Source organism: Lampetra planeri, chromosome 45 (assembly GCF_965212315.1).
Source record: "Lampetra planeri chromosome 45, kcLamPlan1.2.h2, whole genome shotgun sequence".
Lineage (NCBI taxonomy): Eukaryota > Metazoa > Chordata > Hyperoartia > Petromyzontiformes > Petromyzontidae > Lampetra > Lampetra planeri.
In genome coordinates this window covers 9646386-9673190 of record NC_136151.1, presented here as the reverse complement: position 1 = coordinate 9673190, position 26805 = coordinate 9646386, and the positions used below count along the sequence as shown (strand labels likewise).

Here is a 26805-nt window from a genome sequence, read left to right as displayed (position 1 = left end):
ACCCACAGACTCATCACACAGAGACCCACAGACTCACCACACAGAGACCCATAGACTCACCACACAGAGACCCACAGACTCATCACACAGAGAGCCACAGACTCACCACACAGAGAGCCACAGACTCACCCACACAGAGACCCATAGACTCACCACACAGAGACCCGTAGACTCGCCACACAGAGACCCGTAGACTCACCACACATAGATCAACAGACTCACCACACAGAGACCCACAGACTCACCACACAGACCTACAGACTCACCACGCAGAGACCCACAAACTCATCACACAGAGACCCACAGACTCACCACACATAGACCCAAAGACTCACCACACAGAGACCCATACACTTACCACACAGAGAGACCTACAGACTCACCCACACAGAGAGACCCATAGACTCACCACACAGAGACCCGTAGACTCACCACACAGAGACCCACAGACTCACCACACAGAGACCCACAGACTCATCACACAGAGAGCCACAGACTCACCACACAGAGAGCCACAAACTCACCCACACAGAGACCCATAGACTCACCACACAGAGACCCGTAGACTCGCCACACAGAGACCCATAGACTCACCACACAGAGACCCACAGACTCACCACACAGAGACCCACAGACTCACCACACAGACCCACAGACTCACCACACAGAGACCCACAGACTCACCACACAGAGACCCATAGACTCACCACACAGAGACCCATAGACTCACCACACAGAGAGATATACAGACTCACCCACACAGAGAGATCCATAGACTCGCCACGCAGAGACCCATAGACTCACCACACAGAGACCCATAGACTCACCACACAGATACCTACAGACTCACCACGCAGAGACCCACAAACTCATCACACAGAGACCCACAGACTCACCACACATAGACCCAAAAACTCACCACATAGAGACCCATAGACTTACCACACAGAGAGACCTACAGACTCACCCACACAGAGAGATCCATAGACTCGCCACACAGAGACTCACAGACTCACCACGCAGAGACCCACAAACTCATCACACAGAGACCCACAGACTCACCACACAGAGACCCATAGACTCACCCACACAAAAAGATCCACAGACTCACCACAAAGAGTCCCATAGACTCACAGCACAGAGTGACCCACAGACTCACCACACAGAGACCCACAGACTCATCACACAGAGAGATCCACAGACTCACCACACAGAGTGACCCATAGACTCACCACACAGAGACCCACAGACTCATCACACAGAGACCCACAGACTCACCACACAGAAACCCACAGACTCACCCACACAGAGAGATCCACAGACTCACCACACAGAGATCCATAGACTCACCACACAGAGACCCACAGACTCACCCACACAGAGAGATCCACAGACTTACAACACAGAGACCCATAGACTCACGACACAGAGACTCATAAACTCACCACACAGAGAGACCTACAGACTCACCACACAGAGACCCACAGACTCATCACATAGAGACCCACAGACTCACCACACAGAGAGACGCACAGACTCACCACACAGCGAATCATAGACTCATTACACAGAGACCCATATACTCTTTTCACAGAGACCCATAGACTCATTACACAGAGACCCAAAAACTCATCACACAGAGACCCATAGACGCATTACACAGAGAGCCATAGACTCACCACACATAGACCCACAGACTCACCACACAGAGACCCATAGACTCGCCACATAGAGACCCATAGACTCACCACACAGAAACCCATAGACTCACCCTACAGAGACCCATGGACTCACCACACAGATACCCATAGACTCACTACACAGAGACCCATAGACTCACCACCCAGAAACCCATAGACTCACCACGCAGAGACCCATAGACTCACCACACAGATACCCACAGACTCACCACACAGAGACCCACAGACTCACCTCATAGAGACCCATAGACTCACCACACAGAGACCCACAGACTCACCACACAGAGACCCGTAGACTAACCTCATAGAGACCCATAGACTCACTTATCTCTGTCAACCCACACGGTTCACTCCGTGTTTATGTACAGAGTGTTGAGACCCACACAGCGTTCAGCCGTTTCAATGCAGGCTTTGTAGAATGAACGTTGAGGTTCACAAGGGGTACACGATGACCAATACGGTCTGAATGGGTCTGTAATAATGTAGGGTACTGATAAGGGGTTGACAGGTATGTAGTGGTGTAGTGTATAGTGAGGTGTATAGTGTAGTGTATAGTGTATAGTAGTGTAGTGAACAGTGTAGTGTGTAGTGTAGTGTATAGTAGTATAGTGTAGTGTATAGCTGTAGAGTGTAGTGTGTAGTGTCATGTATAGTGTTGTGTATGGTGTAGTGTATAGTGTAGTGTAGAGTGTAGTGTATAGTAGTGTAGGGCTGTTACGGAGGGGCTGTATGTACATGGGATCATACGGGGAACAAACACAGTGGGCGGAGCTACGGGAGTGCACGGGGCGGTGCCCGCAACGACGTCCGCATCAGGCAGCCTGGGGGTAGGGCTGCCCGGGGTTGTGATCCTGAAGGGGGGTATAAAGGGGGATGAGAGAGAGAGCTCGTGGCCCAGTATTAGAACAAAGGAGGGAAGATTGAAGACCCGGGTAGCTAGAGCCCTGGACTCCCCTGAGACGCTGCCCTTGTCAGGGCCGCGCAGGACCGAGCCAGCGGCGTGGTCCCGTGAACCAGAGTCAGCACTCTGGGACTCCGGGTACCGTAGCCCGACTCACCAGTGTCGGGCCAGATAGCCTCCCCTAGCCCATTAGTGGAGGACTCGGGGGTAGGTCAGGGATAGCTAGCGGTGTATCCCAGTTATCCGGGTGAGGGGGCCGATACCCCCTCTAGTGCTGTCCTGTCGTGACAACTCGTGAAATAAATACACGTGTGCCTCAACCTCCGTGTCAAGCGTCCTCACCGGTACTTCATCTGGTGTCAGAAGAACTACGGACATGGAAACGCGCCAGACAACTCGAGCCAGAGTACCGCAGGAGGAGGACACTGCTGAGATCGTCGAGCCCGAGACGGCTCAACAAGACATGGTGCAGCCGGGGCCTGACGCGTTCTTACCGGGGCATCGGCATGAAGAGGGGCCGCAGCCAGACGCGCTACGGCTGGCTCACGAAAGGCTGGCGCTGGTGGTCCACCACGGGGCGAGGGGAGCCGACGACCGGAGCGCCTTCCCGCCATTTCCGAAGATTCAAACTTTGAATTTCCCTCCATCGACGCAGCGGCTGCTCAGGGCGTGGCCAGCTTGAACATCGGCTCCGACATCGGCCTCGCTGGGGCTGCCGCGTCATCGCCGGCGGAGGGTGCGTCATCGCGGCTGCGACAGGCGATGCCATCGGCCGTTCGCGCCGAAGCACAGCCGAGTCGTGGTGACAACAACCTGCGGGGTTCCACAACAACCGCTGCGCTACACCAGAGACTGCCCCCGCTTAAAGAGTTTGTCGGCGCGGAGGGAGACTGGGGCGGCTTTCGGTGACGCTTCCTCGCCCACCAGGAAATGGCTAACTGGTCGGATGCTGAGGCTCTCTGCGCGCTGCCGGCGCTCCTCGACGGCGACGCGCTCGCCGCCCTCACATCGGCGCCGAGGGAGAAGCACTCTACGCTACCGATGGCGCTACAGCTGCTGGCCGGGGTCTATGGACCTTCAGCAGAATGCCGACAGCAGTTCTACGATCGCAAGCGGGGGGAAAAGGAGTCGCCCCTGGCATACAGAACGAGTCTCCTGGCGATGGCGAAGACAGCCTTTCCTCGTATGGACGACGACGGCGTGGACGCGATGGTCACGGAAAAGATCCTCCTCCTGGCAGACGACCTGGACATCGCTGTCGTCGCACAGGAGGACGCGGAGATGACTTCTCTCCAGGCTGCACGGCTCCTTCACGCCAACCTTCTGTCCCTGCGGCGGAAAGCCAGCAGGGCATCGGCCGGGCGTGCGGTGGCTGCAGCCACCCTTCCGACGGAGGAACTCTACGCCGTCGACCATCGACGGCAACAGGCGACAGGAGCACGGTCGGGCCGGGACGGGTCGAGCCGCTTCGACCGTCCATCATCTCCGCCGGGGCTCCCGCGTTGTTTCAACTGCGGCGTCCGGGGCCACGTCGCCTCGGGGTGCCGCTCTCCTCGACAGCGCGGGACGACGCCTCGACGGGACGCCGGCCCTCCTCCTCCCAAGCTCCAGCAACATGATCCGGCGAGTCGCGGCACCACACATGTTTGGCCAAAGCACCCACCTGTCGCACACTCTCGCACCACAACGAACGGGGGGCCGATGTTGCGCTGCGACGGGCCAACACGGATCACTGCGGGGACTCAAATCGAGCCCAAGCAGTGGTCCGTGTTAGCCCATCGCGTGGTGGCCGCGTCGTCGGGGTCGTCGGCCGTGGTCGGACACATTGACGGGGTAGAGGTACGCATCCAGGTCGATATGGGGGCATCGGCGACAATCATTTCGGAGTTAATTTACAATATTCTACCTGTACAGAGCCGTCCTTTACTGCCGGTTAACGTCCCATTCTATGCCGCTAACGGGGGCTCTCTCAGCATCATGGGACAGATTCGAGCGCAAATTTGTATCGGGGACATCAAATTGTCGGGGCCGATTTTTGTTTCCTCCTCGCTGGCGGTTCCGTGCCTGCTGGGGACGGACTTCTTAGGCAAAATGCCGATTCGGATTTTGATCGACCAAGGATGCATTGAGCTTCCGTCGGGGCGACGCATGGCGTTCCTGCCTTCCCCTGCTGCGGCTCGGACGGCGTTCGCGACGGTACCGGCGTTCGTCGTTAAAACAGTTCGTGTGCCGCTGGGAGCTCAAATGTTAGTGCCTCTGAAACTTCGTAGGCCCTTCGCTAAGGGCATAGGGGATCAGGGTGTTATGCTGGGACCGTTTAGGGCCGGGGTTAATGGACCTCATTTAATTCCGGCCCAGACCGTCGTAAGAGGGGACGGGGACCCTTTCATCGCGGTCCTCAATGTGGGGTCGCAGACAGTGGTGGTTCCTCAAGGGACGGTGCTTGCTCACGCGACGCCGGTGCCCTGCGAGGAACCTGTCGCGAACCACGTTGGCACTGCTTCCCGGACGCAACCACATTCGGACAGCGATGAAGGGTGGCTCGACGCGCTTTGTGCGGGATCGATGGACCTGTCTAATTCAGAGCGCCAACAGCTTAGATCGCTACTGAGGGAATTTTCCGACGTTTTCAGTCGGAATAAATACGATTTGGGTTGCACTCACCTGCTGCGTCACCATATTGACACGGGTGACAGCGCGCCAATTCGCCAAAATCCGTTTCGGTTGAGTCCTGCCGAAAAGGAACATGTCAAATCGGCTGTTGATGACATGTTAGCCGCCGACATCATTTCTCCCTCCACCAGCCCTTGGGGAGCACCAATCGTCCTGGTTAAAAAGCAGGACGGCTCGTTGCGGTTTTGCGTGGATTTTCGGCGCCTTAACAAAATTTCGGTTGCCGACGCATACCCGCTCCCACGGATGGACGAATCGCTGGACGCCTTGGCGGGAGCGCGATTCTTCTCCACACTAGATTTACTTTCGGGATTCTGGCAGCTTCCTCTGGACGATGATTCGAAGCCTAAAACTGCTTTCCGTACACCGCACGGCCTGTTCCAATTCAACCGGTTGCCGATGGGCTTACACTCAGCGCCGGCAACTTTCCAGCGGTTGATGGAATTGGTTTTGGCTGGATTACAATGGGAGTCGTGCCTGATTTATTTGGATGACGTTATTGTCTTTGGTAAAACTTTTGACGAACATCTCCAGAGGTTGCGGGCGGTTTTCCTAAAGATGCGGGCTGCTAATTTGAAATTTAAGCCCCAAAAATGCCATTTGTTACGCGAGTCGGTGCGTTATTTGGGGCACATCGTGGGGCGCTCAGGTATTGCTACCGATCCCGCCAAAACGCAGTGTGTCAGCTCCTGGCCGACTCCCACCTCGGTGGGAGAGGTCAGGAGTTTTATTGGCTTCGCGTCGTATTACCGACGCTTCGTCGCTAATTTTGCGACAATTGCCAAACCCCTACACGCTTTAACATCTAAAGGGGTTCGGTTCCACTGGGGTCGGGATGAGGAAGCTGCTTTCTGCTCCCTTCGGGACGCCCTGGTAAAAGCTCCTCCCTTGATTTACCCAGATTTTTCGAGACCGTTTTTGCTCGACACCGACGCGAGCAACACGGGTATTGGAGGCGTGCTTTCCCAGGTGGTTGACGGCGTGGAACGGGTGGTTGCGTACGGCAGTCGGGTGTTGTCTCCAGCGGAGCAAAGATATTGTGTCACCCGTAGGGAACTGTTGGCAATTGTCTATTTCATCCAACAGTATCGCCCATATCTGTACGGTCGGCATTTCACCGTCCGTACAGATCATGCGGCACTGCAGTACGCCCTGAAGGTTCAACAGCCATCGGGACAATTGTCCCGATGGTTGGAGGTCCTCCAGGATTTCGATTTCGAAACCACCTACCGTAAGGGCGTTCGCCACACCAACGCGGACGCTCTGTCGCGCATGCCAACCGCCTCCGAATGCGCATGCCTCCTGGGGTCGGGGCGTTGCAGGCCAGCAGGGGACATGCCAGTTCCGGTCCTGGCGGCCTCCGCCGATGATGAAACATTGGTCCCCGATGATATCGCGGAACAGGGAAGAGATTCCCTGCTTGGGTTGCCCGTTGATGAATGGGGGCGCCTCCAGATGGAGGATACCTCCCTCCTCGCGTTGCGTCGTCGCACCGGGGAGAGGGGGCGTGGGACGGGTGATGCTGACGCATGGGAAATGCACGCGGGGTTGCTTATGCATTGGGACGGGAAATCCCATCGTCACCGGCTGGTGGTCCCTTCGGGGTTACGGTGTAAGGTGGTGTGGGCTGCTCATGAGCGCCTCCTCCACCTGGGTACCCAAAAGACCCTCGCATTGCTCCAGCTTGACTTTTTTTGGCCGGGCATGACACGGGATGTCACAGATCTGTTGGCAGCATGCCCTCGGTGTGCGCAGCGGAAACCACAAGCACGGGAGTCAAACCCGCCTTTGCAGTCCATCAGAGTCTCCAGGGTGAACGAACTGGTCGCGCTAGATATTCTGGGGCCATTCCCCGCCACCCCTAGGGGAAATAGATATTTGTTAACAGGGGTTGAGTACTTTACGCGCTGGCCTATGGCCTGGCCCCTGGCCAATCAGTCGGCAGCAGCCATCGTGGACGCCTTTGTCCAAGGTTACGTCATGGACAAAGGTGCTCCGGAGCGGCTGCTGACCGACCAGGGTAAAAAAATTTCCGGGAAACTCCTCAAACAAGTCTGTGATCTCCTAGGAACGACAAAGATTCGTACCTCTCCCTATCACCCGCAAACTGACGGGATGGTCGAGCGTCTGCATCGCACCATCACGTCTATGTTGTCGCAACAAGTTTCGGACTCACAGACCGATTGGGACTTGCAAATTCAAGGGGTCCTGGCAACATACAGATTGGCCCCCCATGCTGCGACGGGATTTTCACCCTTCTTTCTCATGTATGGCCGCGAACCTGACCCACCTGTTCGGGCACAGCTGCAGATCCCCGCGCCGCTGGGTAAGACAAAATTGGACGAACACGTTAAATTTAACCTTGAAAAACTGACTGAGGCATGGGATGCTGCCATGCTAAATTCTGACAGGCGTCAAAAGGCGAATGAGCGCCTCAGACTGGCTCGCGCGCGCGTGCTGCAGTGGAAGCCAGGGGACAGGGCATGGCTGCACTGTCCCCAGGTACCACTCGCGACCTCCTCGAAGCTGGTGCGGCCGTGGCGGGGCCCCGTCGAGGTGGTCGAGGTTTTGCGGCCTCAGTGCGTTCGTATCAAATGGGGGAAGCGCCGGTGGTTCGTTCACCCCTCTAGGCTGAAACCCTTCGTTGCGGTGCGAGGCCCCACTCCACACGCGCAGGGCCAAACATGTGGGGGGTCGACCGACTCGGAGGGTCCGTCTCGGCTGCTCTCGCCTAACGTGTTGCAGGCTGTTCCGCCCTCAGGTGCACCAGGAATGATGGGCTCGCGCCTAGAAACCCACACGGGGGATGCCGAGGGTCTCGCGACTTCGATCGCGGACTCACCTCGAAAGGGACTGCTGCCACCGGGTGGTCCGCCATCCGGGATTGCCCCGTGTGACGGGCCTGCGGCAAGGACGCGCAGACTCTTGTGATACACAAAAAGAAAAAAGAAGAAAAATATTTTTTTTATTTCACGTGTTATGGTTACGGTGCGCGGCGTTGGTGGGGTGCTCCTGGCACATTGTTGGGTTGTGTGTGTGTTGTGTGTGTGTTGTGTGGGTGTGGTGTGTGTGTTGTGTGAGTGCTGGGGAGTTCCCGGCTATTTGTATATACGTGTTTTTACGGACTTCGTATTTATGCGGGGGGGGGGGGGGGGGGGGTGCGTCGGTTTAATTCCCTTCGGGGGTATGGTTATTGTTGTTGTTCAATTCGCGTTCTGTTGGAAAAAAAATGAGGCACACACGAGGGTCAAGGGGTAAATGTACTTTTATTGAAATTGTTGCAGCCGGGACGGCTGCGAGCTGTACAGGGGGGGGGGGGGTGATGTAGAGCTGTTACGGAGGGGCTGTATGTACATGGGATCATACGGGGAACAAACACAGTGGGCGGAGCTACGGGAGTGCACGGGGCGGTGCCCGCAACGACGTCCGCATCAGGCAGCCTGGGGGTAGGGCTGCCCGGGGTTGTGATCCTGAAGGGGGGTATAAAGGGGGATGAGAGAGAGAGCTCGTGGCCCAGTATTAGAACAAAGGAGGGAAGATTGAAGACCCGGGTAGCTAGAGCCCTGGACTCCCCTGAGACGCCGCCCTTGTCAGGGCCGCGCAGGACCGAGCCAGCGGCGTGGTCCCGTGAACCAGAGTCAGCACTCTGGGACTCCGGGTACCGTAGCCTGACTCACCAGTGTCGGGCCAGATAGCCTCCCCTAGCCCATTAGTGGAGGACTCGGGGGTAGGTCAGGGATAGCTAGCGGTGTATCCCAGTTATCCGGGTGAGGGGGCCGATACCCCCTCTAGTGCTGTCCTGTCGCGACAACTTGTGAAATAAATACACGTGTGCCTCAACCTCCGTGTCAAGCGTCCTCACCGGTACTTCAGTAGTATAGTGTAGTGTATAGTGTTGTGTATAGTAGCATAGTGTAGTGTATAGTGTAGTGTATCGTGTAGTACATAGTTTAGTGTATAGTAGTATAGTGTATAGTGTAGTGTATAGTGTGTAATGTAGTGTGTAGTGTATAGTGTAGTGTATGGTGTAGTGTATAGTGTAATGTATAGTGTAGTGTGCAATGTAGTGTGTAGTGTATAGTGTAGTGTAGTGCATAGGATGTCAAGGGGTTGACCGGGTATGGCAATCGCCCGGAACATTGATGGCAGACAAGTCGGGGGAGACATCGTGACACAAATTCCTCACAAATCTCGTGGTTGTTCACTCAGCTGCGGGCCTCCGAGTGCTCGCGGCATCTGAACTCTGGTCACCTGAAACTTTCAGGTCGTTAAAGCGGCATCCCCCACGCCATGCGGTTAGCGAGCGTCCTCACGCCCACCCACGCCTCGCGTTCCCTGTCAAGCCCTTGTTTATGCCCTGGCTTATTACAGGCCAATGGAGACGCTGCTGGTCACACCGTGATACTTGTGAATCGTAACGTTTATTCTGTACGCAGCACGTTACACTCCACTATACTAAACTATACACTACACTATACACTACACTATACACATTGCAATAGACACTACACTATACACTACACTACTACACACTACACTACTATACACTACACTATAAACTACACTATACACTATACTAAACTATACACTACACTATAAACTACTCTATACACTACACTATACACTATACATTACACTATACACTACACTACACGGAAATCTTATTAAGACGCCGAAAGTCCACACAAAACCGGAGGTTGCCGTACTTTTTCTCTACCAAAACCACCGGGGCGCCCCACGGGCTCGTGGACGGGGAAATAATATCCGCAGCCAACATGTCATCGACAGCCGCATACGATGCGGGTTCAAGCGAATGGGGCTGGCATCACTCGTGTCTACGTGATGGGACAACAAGGACGTCCGACCCAAGTCGAAATCGTCCCTGCTAAACACATCCGAAAGTCCCTTAGTCGGGCTTCGGGGGCGATGGAGGCTGCCAGGTTGAATACAAACTCTTAGGTTCTTTCGGTAAAGTCACGGAGGTAAAGTAATAATACAATAACATAATAATAAATGAAAATAACTAAATAAAATCACGACGTTTCGGAAGCAACACAAGCCTCCGGCAGTTTCACCTGATGACGGAGACTTGTGTTGCCTCCGAAACGTCGAGATTTATTATTTTATTTATGTTATTATTTCTATTAGTTTATTATTTATTATTTATTTTTACCTACGTTACTTTACCGAAAAAACCTAAGAGAATGAATCCTTGCAGTCAGGAAAGCTTCAAATCCAGGTTGAATACCTCTAAGACCCAGATTCGGGATGAGCGTTGTGCACTGAGGTCAAAAGCGGACATGCCGTGGTCGGTTGGGGATGCGGTGTGTGGCTTCATTGCCCGTTGGCACCTCTCCCAAGCTCCACAAACCATGGCAGGGGCCCATGACAATTGTTGAGGTTTTGCGTCCTCAGTGTATCCGCGTTCGTCACAGTCGCTGGCGTTGGTTCGTTCACCCGTCGCGATTGAAACCGAGATTTGAAGCTTTCGTGACTGCAAGGATTCATACTCTTAGGTTTTTTTCGGTAAAGTCACGTAGGTAAAAAATTATAAAATAATAATAAATGAAAATAAATAAATTAAATCACGACGTTTCGGAGGCAACACAAGTCTCTGTCTTCAGGTGGGACCGTAACAGCTAAATTTACTGTATCAAGTGAAGAGAAATCCAAGAGACAAGCTCTTAAATACAAGTTAAGGGGAGGGGCTTATCTAAATGTGGTAGTCAGGGATAGGCCTCGGCAAGGTAAGGTAATTTACCCTTTTTACCGGGTAAAATGGTAAAGGGTAGGGTAAAGGTAGCTCGGAAGAATTACCTGGTAGGGTAAAGGTAGCGCAAAGTATTACCCGGTAAATACGGTGCTTTGTTTACCGCTAAAAGCTCCGTGGCGCAGTCCGTGGCCTAAATTTAATCAGTTATATTAAAACAAACTTTATTAAAAACACGCTTTTATGAAACGTACTAGTAATGGCAGGACTCCAGGAAGTGGTCTCGAAGCTCGCCATAACGTAAGGGGCCGTGGCCAATTACAGCCAACGTCAGTTGAGCGTCGACAATTAGACCCAAGCCGAAACATAACATAAAAAATGTTTAAAAACATTTTTTTTATGATAGGATATAGTATTGTCATCAGTATGACCTAAGTATACCAAGTTTGCAGTCGATACCACATTAGGAAGTGGGTAAAAATTCAGTTTCAAGATTTGAGGATACATCAACAACAATAACGACAACAACAACAATAACGACAACAACAACAAGCGTGTAAAATTGGAATCATCGAGAGTATTATATATGATTAAAGCGCTCTACCCAGCATTTACCGTTATAAACCTTGTTCATGTGTAGTTCCCTAGTAATTACCCTGTAATCGGGTAATTTGTATGGTAGGGTAAAGGTAAGCTCGTTGCTTATAACTTTTACCTTTTACCTTACCTGCTAAAGGGTAAAAGGTAGGGTATAGTGATTGTATTGTGGTAAGGTAAAAGGTAGGGTAAAGGTAGGCTCGTTATTTTTACCTTTTAACTTTTACCTTACCTTGCCGAGGCCTAGTCAGGGACTGGTACGGTTGGGGGGGGCTGGAAGGGGGGGGTACAATTGGAGAACCTCAACCGGGGTTACTTGATACAGTGACTCTTTGTCTGTCCACTTGTGACTCTTTGGCTCCCCCTTGTGACTATTTGGATGCTATTGTATATATTGTTTTTTTTATATGATAAAATATAAAAATACACATTTTTTTATTTAATATTTTTTCATTAATTGAATTCTTATCAAATGATTATAAGAACATCAACGATCAGATTTGCAAGATTATGCGATTAAAAGGTAAAAAACAGCTACTATTAAAAAAATTGAGTATTAATACAAGCATATGGGTTCACAAATAGAATGCTTATTTAATGGTTCCAGGAACATCAGGGCTCCATACTCTTTGGTTCTTTTGGTAAAGTCACGTAGGTTTCAAATAAATTGAACTAAATCACGACGTTTCGGGCGCAACACAAGCGTCCGTCATCAAGTTGGGACAACCACAGCAAGAAACAATTGTTGAAGTGGGCAAAAGGGCTGCTGTAACAGTAAGCTATATTGGTTAGAGAGGGGGCAGGAGCAAGGGGGGAGAGATAGAGGGGGGGGGGGGAGTGCTGAAGTGAGCGGGGCTGGGAATCAACTATCGAATTAGCAAGATTAAGCGATCAAAACAAAAAATAGCTACTACCTCAACGATAGCATTCATCTCGATTCCGTGGCTTTGTGCATCAGGGTCGGCGATCGCGATCAACGCTCCACCACCGCGCGAACCTGGCACCCGCCATCTGTGTGGTCACGAGGCGTCTTCAATCTTCTGTTTTCTCTGTGTCCGCAAATACCTCAAGTCCCACGGGGGGAGGGGAGCGTCGATCAGTAGGCTCGGTTCGCCGACTGATAACTACAATTTTGGGTGCTGTTCATTTCGAATGTTTAGATCATGTGGTTGATTACTTAGGACACCTCATGGCCCAACATCCTCCACTCATCTCTGTACAACGAGATGCATCCAGCGGGTTAGCCTGAGTTCATTCTCGGTTCTTGTTCTGCAAACCTCCTGGCACCTGATGCGATAACCCCCCATAAAATGCCCTCCCACCAGAGGTCATCTTACGAATTGTGTGGGCACAGACCCACTTAATTGCCCTTCGGAGTGCCTATTGTTTGTGTGTCTTTGTGTATGTGTCTGTGTGTTGTTGGGAGTGGTAGTGTAGCGGTTAGCACGTTGCGCTTCGAACCAGGTGACCCGAGTTCGATTCCCGCTCACGGCCAATACCCAGTGACGATTATCCGGTCATGGGCCATCGCCACTGGGGAGACAAAGGTGGCCGGGCGTGGTGTTGGCCACCCACATCCTCGTGTGCCGTGCCGGCCTTCATAGGTGCTGCTCGCTAGCAGCACTTGCCCCTACAGTCTGTTACGGTTACACGGGGGATCTTTATGGTCATAGTGGGAAGGCCTTCACCTCTCTGGGTGTTCACGTACAGGTTCATCCCTCACCCCTACGGAGCCCGGCTCGGCGCGTTAGAGTCCCACTCGCAACCAACTAAGAATTTATGGATCGCTTCATTCATTTTCTAAGGACGCATTAAGGTCCGAATCTTCTGCCGACGTTTGAACGCGCGGTGCATCGAGAGGGAGCGATGTCAGCCCGAGTTCATTTCCGGTTCTGGCTCTGCAGAAACTCCTGGTGCCTGTCGCTGTAACCCTGATAAAATTACCCTCCCACCTTGACGCCCCCAACATTCATCTGGTCGGTTTTTAGTGGCCCGGAGCCAATGATTGCCACCGCGCCCACATTCCCCCCCACCTCCCTTCCTCCAGAGGTTATCTCAAGGCTCGTGTGGATGCAATTGAGAACAATTACCCTTTGGAATGTCTTTTGACTCTTTGTAGCCTGGTTTACTCAGTTAAATTCTCCGGATCCCTGCTGTTTTATGACTTCCTCCTTAGGTCAACTCAGCCTAAATGATTAACTGGTCTGTCACGTAAAAGATTGCAACTGGGAAGACAAAAGCGGTCGGGTGTGGCTTTGGTTGTATCCCTTGCATCATAACGTTTTACCTGCTTATTGCAGGCAGTATGGCGGAATAGTAATTGTTAATGAAAATATATAAAATAGTCACATTACACCTGTTCATGAACGAATCTTTGTTGATAGCCAGTGGGTTTGCAAGTACCTTCGTGAGCCCACCGCATAAAAGCAATGATCAGCTACGGCTGAGGTATCGGTCCTTCTGTGTTTCAGATCTGCTTTATGTTCATGGACTCGGTCCGAGACATGTCGCTTAGTTTCCCCAATTTAACTACTGCCGCAGACACAGCTTAGTTTGTAGACGCTGGGGTATTGCATGTCAGGGATCACATTGTTCACAGATGAGATCAGATCACGAATTCTACGTACCGTGTTAAATCTTGTGTTTGCTCATTATTTGATCAAAACAATTGGCGACCCCTGTTATGTATGGCAAGGTGATGGTTTTGATTGGGTCTTCAGATGGTTATTTCCCAACGGTTGGGGTGATAGATTTACAGATTGTGTAGTCTGAATATCCATTCGTCTTGAGAGCTTGGTGTACGTGTTTCTGTTCACTGGATAGGTGGTGATGGTCGGAAATACGAGCTCTATGGTGTAGAGTTTTGATGAGGGAATTCTTCTGGGACGGATGGTGGTGAGTCAGGTTTTAGGTAGGCATCTGTAAGGGTTACTTTCCTGTAGACAAGGTGGCCCATTGAGCCACCTGGTCTCTTTTAGATTATAACATCCAAGAATGGTAGCTTGCCATTATTTTCCACCTCCATGGTGAATTTGATGGCTGGGTGTATGGAATTGATGTGGTTGAGGAATTGGTTCAGAGCCGGTCGGCCATGTGGCCAGATAACGAACGTGTCATCTACGTACCTCTTCCACAAGGACGGACGTAGAGTGGATGCCTGGATGGCGTCTGTCTCAAAATTTCCCATGAAAACATTGGCTACAACCGCAGATACGCGAGAACCCATTGGGGTACCTTCAACTTGTTTGTAGAATGTTCCATTCCAGGTGGAGTAAGTGTTGGTGAAGCAGTGTTTCACCAGGGCCGGTACATCAAATTTCCGTCCTTGTTGCGCCAAATCTTCAATGATTACAATGGTGTCAGGCACAGGAACTTTGGGAAACAAAGATACTACATCGAAACTAACGAGCAAATCACCTGGAGATAGTGAGATGTCCTAAAATATCGATACCAAGTGAGCTTAGTTAAGTACAACTGAGGCGGTCTTACCAGTGACTGGTTGTAAGGTCTCGGGCCAGTTTGTAGGTGGGTGAGCCAATGGTGGACGCGATAGGATGGAGAGGTGTACCTTCTTTACGCATTTTTGGTAAGCCATACAATCTGGGTGGTCTAGCAGCAGAGGTTTTTAAGGAAACCCGCTTGGTTGGTTCGATTAAAGATGTCGAATCAGTGATGATATTGTTGGTTTTCGTAACGAGGCTGTTGGTGGGATCTCTTTTAATTTGTGTATAGCCACCATCATTAAGTAGGTCCTGAATTTTGTTGTTGTATGTGGTTTTGTCCATGATGACTGTGGCATTGCCCTTTTCGGCTGAGAGGATGACGATGTCATCTCTCTTTTTTAATTGAGAAAGCTCAAAGTGCTCATCCTTACTGATGTTGCTGATAGGTGTCTTAGCGTTTTTGAGGATTCCAGCGATTTCCAATTTTGCCACGTCTGCAGTGATGTGTTCCAAACCCTTAAGAGCGAGGTTATCCTGGGCAATGATATCATCCACTTCATGATGGTGAGCAGGCCTGGGTAGACCTCCGTGGTTAAGATTCGGAGCCATTCCATGTTTACCTTGGGGTGTGACAGGGATGTCATCTGGCTTTCACATTATTTCACATCTATTTTGACCACGTAGCTCGTGAAGCCTTCGACGGCTGTACCGGAGGAATTTCCATCTAGTACAGATACAACCACACTCACCCACACTCATCGATATCCAACCACACACACCAATACCCACCCCGACACCCACACACTCAATCACCCACCTGCTCACCCACTCAATCACGCTCGCTCAATCACCCACATTCTCATCCACTAACCCACTCACCAAATCACTTATCCACTCATCCACCCACTCACTCGTCCACCCACCCACTCACTCATCCACCCACCCATTCAGCCAAATGTTATCCGTTGCTTGACCCAGCTGAGTGTGAAATCGCAGTCGTTGGCTCTGCATCTACAGCAGCCGTACGACAATAAGGTGAAAAAAAACACCACTCGCAGGCTTCCCGCCTTCCACATTCCCCCCTTAATTAGACCCGAAGCTACTTAGTCGTTCCATGTGCATTGATCACATCGGTGCTGATCTCGACTCCGCCAACCGTTTGCACCTCGTAGGAAATGCGTGGGAGTACAAAATACATCGATCTTTGTACTTCACACACACACACAAAGACACACAAACAGGTGTGTGTGTTTATGTGTGCTTCTTGGAAATTGTATTGTCGTGTTCTAGTCCGGGAATTTGCGTCACAATTGAAGTCCAAAACAGCCACGCAGCATATAAATATCGCCCGCTCTTAACATTACAATCACCACAGGCCTTTGAAATCGCAAGTAGAGGTAAGGACTTTAAAACGCCTGCTCTTTGTAAACTTTCACAATATGACGCCGTAGCATTTCTACACAGCAGGCGCTCGCGATAAATACTCAAAGCTAGGAGGGTTTGTTAGATCGCGTCAAACATCTAACCCCACCAATTATTGATACGTTGTCATCACTATACACTAAAGTAAGTTTTGCTCGCCAGACGTTGGTTTGATAACTGTGATTAACCTGCGAATATTTGTGTTTCATTCTCGATGTACAATCATTCGACGGCAATACAATTATCTGATCAGATCGTGATCGGTTGTTACTCTCTGCCCATGTATATTCAACACTACCCAGAGACTCAACACAGCCGTATAGTTTAACAAGTAGGCTTTCGCGACCAATATTATTCATAATCAACGTTTTTGGGTTCGATCGCGTCATTTATGAATGTGTCGTAACCCTCCACCACCCGACACGGACAATCAGCAAAAAAAAGTGTCACTTTGACAAAAGACAAATAGTTCATGACTTTAGCCCACCAGTGTGTTGAAGCGTGAAACCGCAACATTTACAATTTTTGCGTACGACGTTTCGCTGATAATTGCATCCTGCATCATCGGGCAATTCGCATGAATGATGAGGCTCTGCTCTTGCTCCCGGTCTTAAATAGAGCAGCAGCATGGTGACGTCATAATTTAACTCATCAGTTGCAACGATTTGAGGCAGAGGGGGGGTTATTGTAATTATATACTAAATTAGTAATCAGGCAATTGTTACGATGTGAGTTGTAGATTAGTAATCAGTTGTAATGTGTGTTATTGTAATTATATGCTACGTTAGTAATCAGTTAATTTGTATTTGTTTCCCCTATAAGGAATTGTAATATGTATTATTTAATAATACGCTTCCAGGCCGCACTAAGCTTGTAGCTGTCTAAGCGATTAAAGTTATTTCTGTTTCTCTCAATTTCAATGGATGCTCTAATTAGTCTTTGCCAGTAGTAATTCGTTTTACACAACACTTCAACGTTATTAATATCAATTGAGTGTCCCTGTTGGCAAGCATGCTTCAAACCAGACCGTATGTCATAACTGCGATTGTTAATAAGGACAAGCAAACGAGTCGCGTTTAAAACCTCCCGATTGTGCTGCATTGCCATGTAACAATGGATCCCATCATTAGATTACCGTGCAGCAGTAGTAGTTGTAACCACGACGTTTGCGATTATTTTAATGTGCGGCGGTTGTCACTGTGAACGTTTAAACTTTCCAGGCACCGGGGTTTGTTAACTCAGAGAGTCGTTGGAGCGACAAAGGGACATTCTGCTTTGACCGTAAACATATCTCTCGTAAATGTGTCAGGGGTCACCCCTTGCCCACACAAGGAGTTATTTCGTCCATGGCCCTGCCATTTGACGCGTTTGCCCTTCTGCTACGTCGACTCGGTTTAATTCCTGGGAAGCGAACTTATATTGAGGCTTCACAAGAACCGGCCTCAGGCTCTGGTGATGTTCATCATGGCCATCCGATCAAAGCCTCTAGTAAAGTGTTTCCCCTCGCTTCCCATTCTGGCGCTGTATGGGTTTGTCATCTGGGTTTTGCGACGTTCGGGACGCAGGGAACGCGTCTATCGCCACAAGGAGCTTTGACATTCAAAAGAGACAATATCACACTCAGTATTAATTTTTGGAAAAGGGATACGTACATTACGACACTATACACTACCATTCACTACACTATACACTACTATTCACTACACCGTACACTACGCCAAGCACTACACTACTGTACACTACACTATACATTCATATACACCACTATACACTACACTGTACACTATTATACACTACACAATACACGGTACACTACTATACCATACAGTATACACTACTATACTCTACACTTTACAGTACACTATACACTACCATATATGACACTATACACAAACTGTACACTACTATGCACTATACTACGATACACTTCACTATACACTACACGACTATACACTACACCAAACATTCCACTACTATTAACTACATTTCTATACACTATACTAATATACACTACACTACTATACACTACACGACTATACACTGCAATATACACCACAATACCATACACTGCACTATTCATTACTATACACTACACTACTATACACTGCACTATACACTACAATACTATACACTACACTATACACTACTATACACTACACTCAACATGATACTACTATACACTACACTACTATACACTACACAACTATACACTGCACTACTGTACAATACAATAATATACACTACACTATACACTCCAATACTATACACTACAATACTATACACTACACTATACACTACTATACACTACACTACTATACACTACACTATACACTACTTTACACTACACTACTATATACTACACTATACACTACACAAGCTCACTATCCCACCGTGTTGCTCACAGAACTCTCCACATCAAGGGCTGCGATTTTAAGAGGCTCGGCAACAACATGGGCTCAGAACAGAGCAAAGGTGAACTACAAACTACAACTACAGTCTATGGGTAGTGCTGAGTGTATGGGCAGTGTTGAGTCTATGGGTAGTTTTAAGTCTATGGGTAGTGCTGAGTCTATGGGCAGTGTTGAGTCAATGGGTAGTGTTGAGTCTATGGGTAGTGTTGAGTCTATGGGTAGTGTTGAGTCTATAGGCAGTGTTGAGTCTATGGGCAGTGTTGAGTCTATGGGCAGTGTTGAGTCTACGGGTATTGTTGAGTCTACGGGTAGTGTTGAGTCTACGGGCAGTGTTGAGTCTACTGGCAGTGTTGAGTCTATGGGCAGTGTTGAGTCTATGGGCAGTGTTGAGGCTATGGGCAGTGTTGAGTCTATGGGCAGTGTTGCGTTTATGGGCAGTGTTGCGTCTATGGGCAGTGTTGCGTCTATGGGCAGTGTTGCGTCTATGGGCAGTGTTGAGTCTATGGGCAGTGTTGAGTCTATGGGTAGTGTTGAGTCTACGGACAGTGTTCAGTCTACGGGTAGTGTTGAGTCTACGGGCAGTGTTGAGTCTACGGGCAGTGTTGAGTCTATGGGCAGTGTTGAGTCTATGGGTAGGGTTGAGTCTATGGGTAGTGTTGAGTATATGGGCAGAAATAGGCTGTTTTTACCCTATCATCCCCATCTTTCGTGGTGGTGTTGGTGTGTGATGTGACGTGTGTGATGATGTGTGACGATGTGTTTGATGATGTGTGATGATGTGTGAGATGAGTGTGATGTGTGAGATGATGATGTGTGATGTGTGTGTTTGATGCGTGACGCGTGTGATGATTTGTGACGCGTGTGACGATGTGTGCCGAGATGATGATGATGGCTATGTGTGTGGGGGGGTGTGTTCTTTTACAGGGCAGGCGAAATCAACCTCCAACCAACCACGCAAGGCTTACAGCCTCAACTGTGCGATCTGCGAGGGCATCTTCTACGACCCCGTGTTCCTGCCGTGCGGCCACACCTTCTGCCGCATTTGCTTCGACGTCCACTGGGAGCTGGAACGGACGCGGAAGAAATGCCCCTGCCCGCAGTGGACGTGCAATCTGCGCTGGGAGTGGAAGCCGAAATTGCGGACGGACGAGGAGCTGAGAGCGCAGGCGGAGCGAGCGAGGGAGAACCTCGTGTCGTCGAAACTTTGCGGCGACGGATCGGCGTGGCGGGCAAATGAGCGGGTGAGTTTGGTCGGAACGCCGTTCCGTTTCGGTACGCTGGAGGTCGTTGGGATTCCGATCCCGGAACCCTGACGATGACCTGCCTGCCGCTGTATATTTGGAGCCTGCTGTCTCTCTCTCTCTCGTCATCACGGTGGCTAGGATATGTTGACTACCTCGCCTGGTGTACAGGAGGTCGTGGGTTCAAACTCAACTCTGACGATGACTTGGCTACTGCATAGTTGGAGATTGCAGATCAGTGGGGCATTACACCTGTAGTGGGTTCTAATCGGGCGCACACCAAGACTGGGAGGCAACACGTTTTTATTCTCTAACACAACCAACACTATTCAACGTTCCAATGTACATTCCGAGCGACTATGTACATTTCAGGTAAACTACGTAAGGTGGTGGCCTAACCAACTAACCACTTGATCGGATTCCCAATAAGGTTGAACTAGAACTGCCGACACGCCGTCGTGTTGTCGCGTACTGAAGAGCGAAGATCGGAGAAGACGACTTCTTTCCCGGGTTGAATAGCCACGCTCCCCTTCGGAGCTCGGCTTCTCTCTCTCGTGTGACGTGGCCGGGCTCCGCTCGTGGTCACGCCCCCTTTCCTCGATCCTTTGCAGAAGAGTTTGGGTCCACATCACGTGGCCCGCTCACCCCCTTCTGGCAGGCCCCCGTGCCCCCTTGTGCAGTCACGTGCTCTCGCGGGTTCACCCAGACTGTCATGTCCTGACCCGACCTCCGTGACATCCAGAATCTGCCCTCTAGTGAGCCCTTGTGTATAGTACACCCACTGTCGCCATAGAATGGCCCATTTATGTCGTTACACACCTGATAACATAAACATCGTTTAGTTTTAGTATGGGTCTCTTTGTATCTCTATGGGTCTCTATGGGTCTTTATGGCTCTCTGGTTCACTATAGGTCTCGATATATTTCTATGGGTCTCTATGTATCGTATGTATCTCTGTGTCTCTCTATGGGTCTCTATGTATGTATGGGTCTCTATGCATCTCTATGGGTATCTGTGTATCTATGTGTCTCTCTATGGATATCTTTGTATCTATACGTGTCTCTATGGGTCTCTACGTATCTCTATGGGTCTCTATGCATCTCTATGGGTCTCTACAACGTGTCGAACGCCCACTGGAAGGATGTCATGAGACAGACCCTGTAGGTGCCATGGGTTGACCGACTGAGATGACTTAGAAATACACCACTAGCTGTACCCCCTACTGGCCCACTCACACACTCACTCACCCACTCACCAGATCATCTGCACACATCATACCATGGTTGACTAATAAGGAGCCATCCCTTGACCGGACCCGGGCATCGATCAGCCTCCAATTGCATCTTTATCATATGGAAAATACACCAGTGCATCTGTGGAAATCTTCAGAACAAAAAATGGCTCCGACACCCAGTCACACAAATTTACCTGGGCCTGACCACTATCATGAAGGTCCTTAATGAAAAACTGAGTAGACAGTCTGGGAATCTGAAAGCACGAAGACGAAACCAGAGCCCAGGCCTACTGATGGTATCATAGGCCTTGACCGGTCGATAAAGCAGATATTTAGGTCCTGTTGGAATTCCATACACCCCTGCTGTAGCAGACAGACAGAACATATAGCATCCGTGTAGGACCCCCTTGTCCTGGAAACACATTGGGGCTCCGCAATCCTCTCCTCAGCCTGCCTGGCAAGGCAATGGTGAAAGATCCTTGCCAGGACTTTTCCCAGCACACTGAGGAGTGAGATGCCCCTGTAGTTGTTACAGTCTGTGCGGTCCCCCTTCTTAAATCCTGCGGAACCCATCCAGTGGTCCAGACTGTTGTTATGATGTCATGTAGGGCAGTCTCTGCACAAACGCCACCCTCCCTCAGCATTTCGCATGGGAGATCATCTCTGCCTGGTGCCTTTTCTGGTCTCAGACCCAGGATCGCCTTCAGTACTTCCTCAACAGATGGCACCTCAGCCAGCCACTCACAGGGTGTGACTACTTCTTCCACCTCCCCAAACACACACAAAGACACACACACACACACTGGGTGAACACGTTTCAAAGGGCACTAAGAAAGGGTTACGACTTTGCGTGATTACTTGTCATGACGCCACTGTCACATTTCAATGCCTCCACCTTTTGTTGCTGTCATCATCTTCGCTTCCACAACAGTCCCAAGCATGCAGGAAGCTCGTGGAGACATTTCCCGAATGGAGGACGAGGAGGATTGAGGTCTTGAAGATGCTCTTCAAGATGATCGTTCAGCTGAGGAAGAGGAAGCGAGACGGCAAAATCTCCAAAGCGACCGGCGCTTCTGCGGGCATCGTCGGCGGTGCCATGGTCATTGCTGGCTTGGCCCTCGCCCCGTTGACCTTCGGCGCGTCTCTGGGCCTCACCATCGCCGGCACGGCCACGGGGGTGGCCGGAAGCATCACGGCCGCGGGGTCGTCGATCGCCGTGCTGGTGATGAACAAAGCCTCGACCAAGGAGGCGAGAGCGAATGTCGAGAATGATAAAATTGCCGGCGCGAGGTTCGCCGAAGTGGTGTGTTGGGTTTACTCGGTGGCAACCGAGCGCGACGTCGTGACCATGGACACGCTGGTGTCCGAGAGCGTGTCCGTCAAGGGAGGCACAGAAGCGCCCTCGGGCACCGCGGAAACAGCCAAAGTCACCGTGGGCGGAAAGATGGCAGGCGGCACGGTGGACATCGTCAAAAGCTCAACTGCGTTGGTGAAGGTGGGTGCGGCGGGCTACAGCAACACGGGCAACAACGTCGCGTTGGCGGTGGCGAAGGGCGTGGCGAAAGGCGGCATGCGGATAACCGGATTCGCGGTGGCCGCCGTGTTCCTCGGCGTCAACATCCTGAACCTGATCTCGGCCACGATCAGCGCGCACAGGAACAACCCGTCGCAGATAGAAGAGCACTGGCAGGAGAAGTACAGCGACTTGAAGTTGCACCTGATCGGAATGGCGAAGATCAACGATTACTTCGAGAGAAATAGGAATTAGATGATGGGTATCCACCCCCTCGATACGTACGGCAAGGTCTCAGAGTACACGATGGGGGCTCAGCATACGTGGTTCCCGCTCGTACCGCGACCGACCACCCTCGATTCGTACTTACACTTGTACCCGTATCACCCGCGCAAGAAACGAGTCCACCCAGCTATAGCATCTTTCATATACTGTAGAATACACTCGTATAGTCATATAGTAGTATATTAATAAAGTAGCACATAGTAGTATAGTAACATAGTAGTATATAATAGGGTATACAAAGTATATCGACTCTCGTGTAGGTGAACCCCAACTTATGGAAATTCGTGCTAAGGAGGGGACACACAGAACCCGACCCCCACCACATACTCTGAGACATTACTGTGTAGACACACACACGCAAATATACACTCTGATACATTACTGTGTAGACACACAAACATATATATACTTACTCTGATACATTACTGTATAGACACACACACAGATATATACACTCTGAGACATTACTGTATATAGTGAGACCTCACTATATATAGACGGTGAAACATTAGTGTACATAAATACACTGAGAACTAACTGTATATGTACAGTGAGACCTATCTGTATTCATGTATACTCTGAGACGTTAGTATAAACAGAGTGAAACCTCACTGTGTATACAGTATAGTGAGACCTTGCTGTGTATATATATACACACTCTGAGACATTACTGTATATATACAGTGAAACGTCACTGTATACATAGACAGTGAAACATTACTGTATATATATAGTAAGATTTCACCGTATAGACACAAATTGACTTTGTTCTTCAGGAACCGCGTGTAAAGACGCACATTTAGCAAACCGTAAATTGGCTTTCCCCCCATTGATTTAGAACGAGACGATCAGGGCTGTGAAGTGAGACCATTGTGTATCTGCCCTCCCCGAGCTGTCAATGCCCCGAGACGTGTGGAATGGTCCTTGTGCTGGTCGCCTTTTGGCGTCGTTCTCTGGTCTCGCACTGCTGGTGGAAACTAGACCCTAAAGAAGTCTGCTGCCTCTGCTGTAGGCCATTCAGTTACCAAGACAATGGCATGTAACATTGTAGTTGCATTATTATAAAGACAATGTCTACTAAGTAATAATATATTATACTGTCTACTGACACTGGTAGTGAGACAATGGTGGTGAGACTAGGCCCTAAAGAAGGCTGCTGCCTCTGTTGTAGGCCAATCAGTTACTAAGACAATGCCATATAACGTTATAATTACATTATAATTAAAGATACTTTATACATAAGTGACAATATATTATATACCTGGTCTACTGACACTGGCAGTGAGACTAGCCCCTAAAGAAGCCTGCTGCTTGTCACTCGTGTCGACCAATCAGTTTCAATGACACTGCCATCAATATATGACCTGAGACATGGATTTTGTTTGTCTGGTCACCACAAGTTCCGTGTGGTGGTGAATGCAGAAACTTGATTCCTTGCAAAAGTTTTCTGTTTGATGTTTGAGCATCTTAACATGACCTCCTGCTGTTTCACTCCCGCCAGAGAGGGTACACAGCACCCATTCTAAGTTGTTCACAATGAGCGGTGTATTTCTAATAATCATTCAAACACTATCCCTAACCCCAACAACAACATCGATAAACAGGGTGCTTCAATTGTTTTACCACTTATATTGGACTATCGTGTCCAATGGAAAAAGAACGGATAATAATGGACTGTAAACATAATAACAAATGTAATGTTAATAGCTTCAAAAGTCAAAGAGTCTCCCACTTGTTCGCCATCGTTGTCAACGCGCGCCTGGAATCTTCTCCAGGTGGTCTCCAGAGGCACCGCCTACATCACTGTCCACACGTAAATAGTAAAACGATTGAATGATAATTAATTTATAACCCAAAACAATAATATCATATACACACACACGTGTACACCCACACACGTGTACACACACCCACACACGTGTTAACCCACCAACACACACGTGTACACACACACCAAACGTGTGCACACACAAACACGTGTACACACACACAATTACACCCACCCATACACACATTTACACACACCCACCCACGTGTACACACGCACACACGTGTACACACCCGCTCACACCACACGTTTAAACACATCCACTTACACGTGTACACACACACGTGTACACACACACACGTGTACACACACACACGTGTACACATGTGTACGCACACACCACACATGCACACACACACACGTGTGCACACACCCACACAAGTGCACACACATCATTTTCTAAACCTCTGTGTGTGTGTGGTAACTTTTATGTTGCTTATACCTTTAATTTGTGTAACCATTTCTTGATTTTTGCTTCCTGTTTTAAATTTTGAGCTGACGGGTTTCATGTTGACGTAGCTCGTCCAATTTATATTCACATTCCTCGTTGCTTTTAATTCATTCTTATTATCTGACGCATTTTTAATTCGCTGTAATATGTAACAACAATGAATATCGCCATGCATACGATGTAACCCTGAACGAGATTATGCAAGGATAATGATCGTATTCAGCGCAGCGTTGTGAGATGCAATGAGCATGGATGAAGATCAACATACAACTGGCATTGTCAATGTCGAAGGCTCGCTGCTGGCAGGAGGTCACGGGACGGACCCTGCAGGTGCCATGGGTTGTATTTCTGTGCCAGGCTAAGTGCAGGAGGAGGTCACGGGACAGACCCAGCAAGTGCCATGGGTTGACCGACTGAGATGACTTTTAAATACACCACCTATCCGCTTTATCTGCCCGGCACTCTGCTCGTTGTTTTGAGCGTCGCTCCTCTGCCCTCTGCTGTTACTGGAGGGAGACTGCCTCCAAATGCCCAGTAGCAGCGTCCTTCACGAGCCTCCTCCACAGAGGCCGATCTTAACACCGCTGGTCCCAGTCATTGGCAACTCCACTCAGCTCCACGTCCTCCTGTACCACATGACTCCATCTCTTCTGTAGCCCATGCCGCGCCCATTTAGCCCCCTCGGTCCGGCCGAACAAAAGCTGTTTGGGCATGCGGTGATTGGGCATGCGGGCCTGCCGGAGGAGCTCACCGATGGGACTTTGTCCAGATCTTTCAAGGATTTGTGAGCTTCTCACACAATCCAGCCTGCAGGTTAAACCTTGCATGGGTCGTAGGCAGGGAAACCTCAATGTTTCTAACTGGCGAAAATGTACAATTATGGGGGGGGGGGGGGGATCCACGTTTCTCAAGCATAGAGAAGGGAGGGAATGACCATGGCTGAGGAGACCTGGAACTTTGAGATGTAGTTAACATTATACTACGGGCACCCAACATTTGGCCAATATTATGACCTCTAAGCTGTGACATTCCATGTGAAAAGTACGTGCACCGCTTATTGCAAATACTAATCATGGTTTATTACTCAATAAAAGCCTTTGTCCAATCAGCTCGTCCTTTTTGATGTACTGTCTGCCCTCTTGCTGTGACATTTGTTGCTTTGTAAACGCACTACGTAGTGTATAATTATAAAATTTTCAATGGGTGCAATTGTGAACAACAGACATTTTAACACGTAGGCTGTCGCGATCAATATAATCCATAAAATAGTTGTTAATGTTGTGGATTTGCTCTCCAACACACAACCGGTGTAGTGATGTACGATTATACAACACTAAACACAACACTGTACACTACACTATACTCTACTGTACACTATATTATACACTACACTACT

General features: G+C 49.7%; 1 protein-coding gene across 2 annotated transcripts; it reads left to right on the top strand.

Moving 5' to 3' along the window:
* The first annotated feature begins 18301 nt into the window (after nucleotides 1-18301).
* On the top strand, nucleotides 18302-26287 carry LOC144733161 (uncharacterized). Of its 2 annotated transcripts, XM_078614945.1 has the most exons (3): nucleotides 18302-18918; nucleotides 19782-20098; nucleotides 22264-26287. In XM_078614945.1, exons 1-3 carry the CDS (start codon nucleotides 18897-18899, stop codon nucleotides 23098-23100), a joined length of 1176 nt encoding a protein of 391 aa, XP_078471071.1. In that variant the 5' UTR covers nucleotides 18302-18896; the 3' UTR covers nucleotides 23101-26287. The 2 variants fall into 2 exon arrangements, with proteins under 2 accessions (XP_078471071.1, XP_078471070.1); XM_078614944.1 differs by lacking the exon at nucleotides 18302-18918 and having other exon boundaries at nucleotides 19454-20098.
* The last annotated feature ends 518 nt before the right edge of the window (nucleotides 26288-26805 follow it).

Excerpts from the sequence above, each read along its gene's own strand:
- LOC144733161 (XM_078614944.1), top strand. The coding sequence starts at position 19,703 with ATGATTTGTGACGCGTGTGACGATGTGTGCCGAGATGATGATGATGGC. Across the intron at positions 20,099-22,263 it reads CGTGGCGGGCAAATGAGCGG|TCCCAAGCATGCAGGAAGCT; the intron begins GTGAGTTTGGTC and ends CTTCCACAACAG.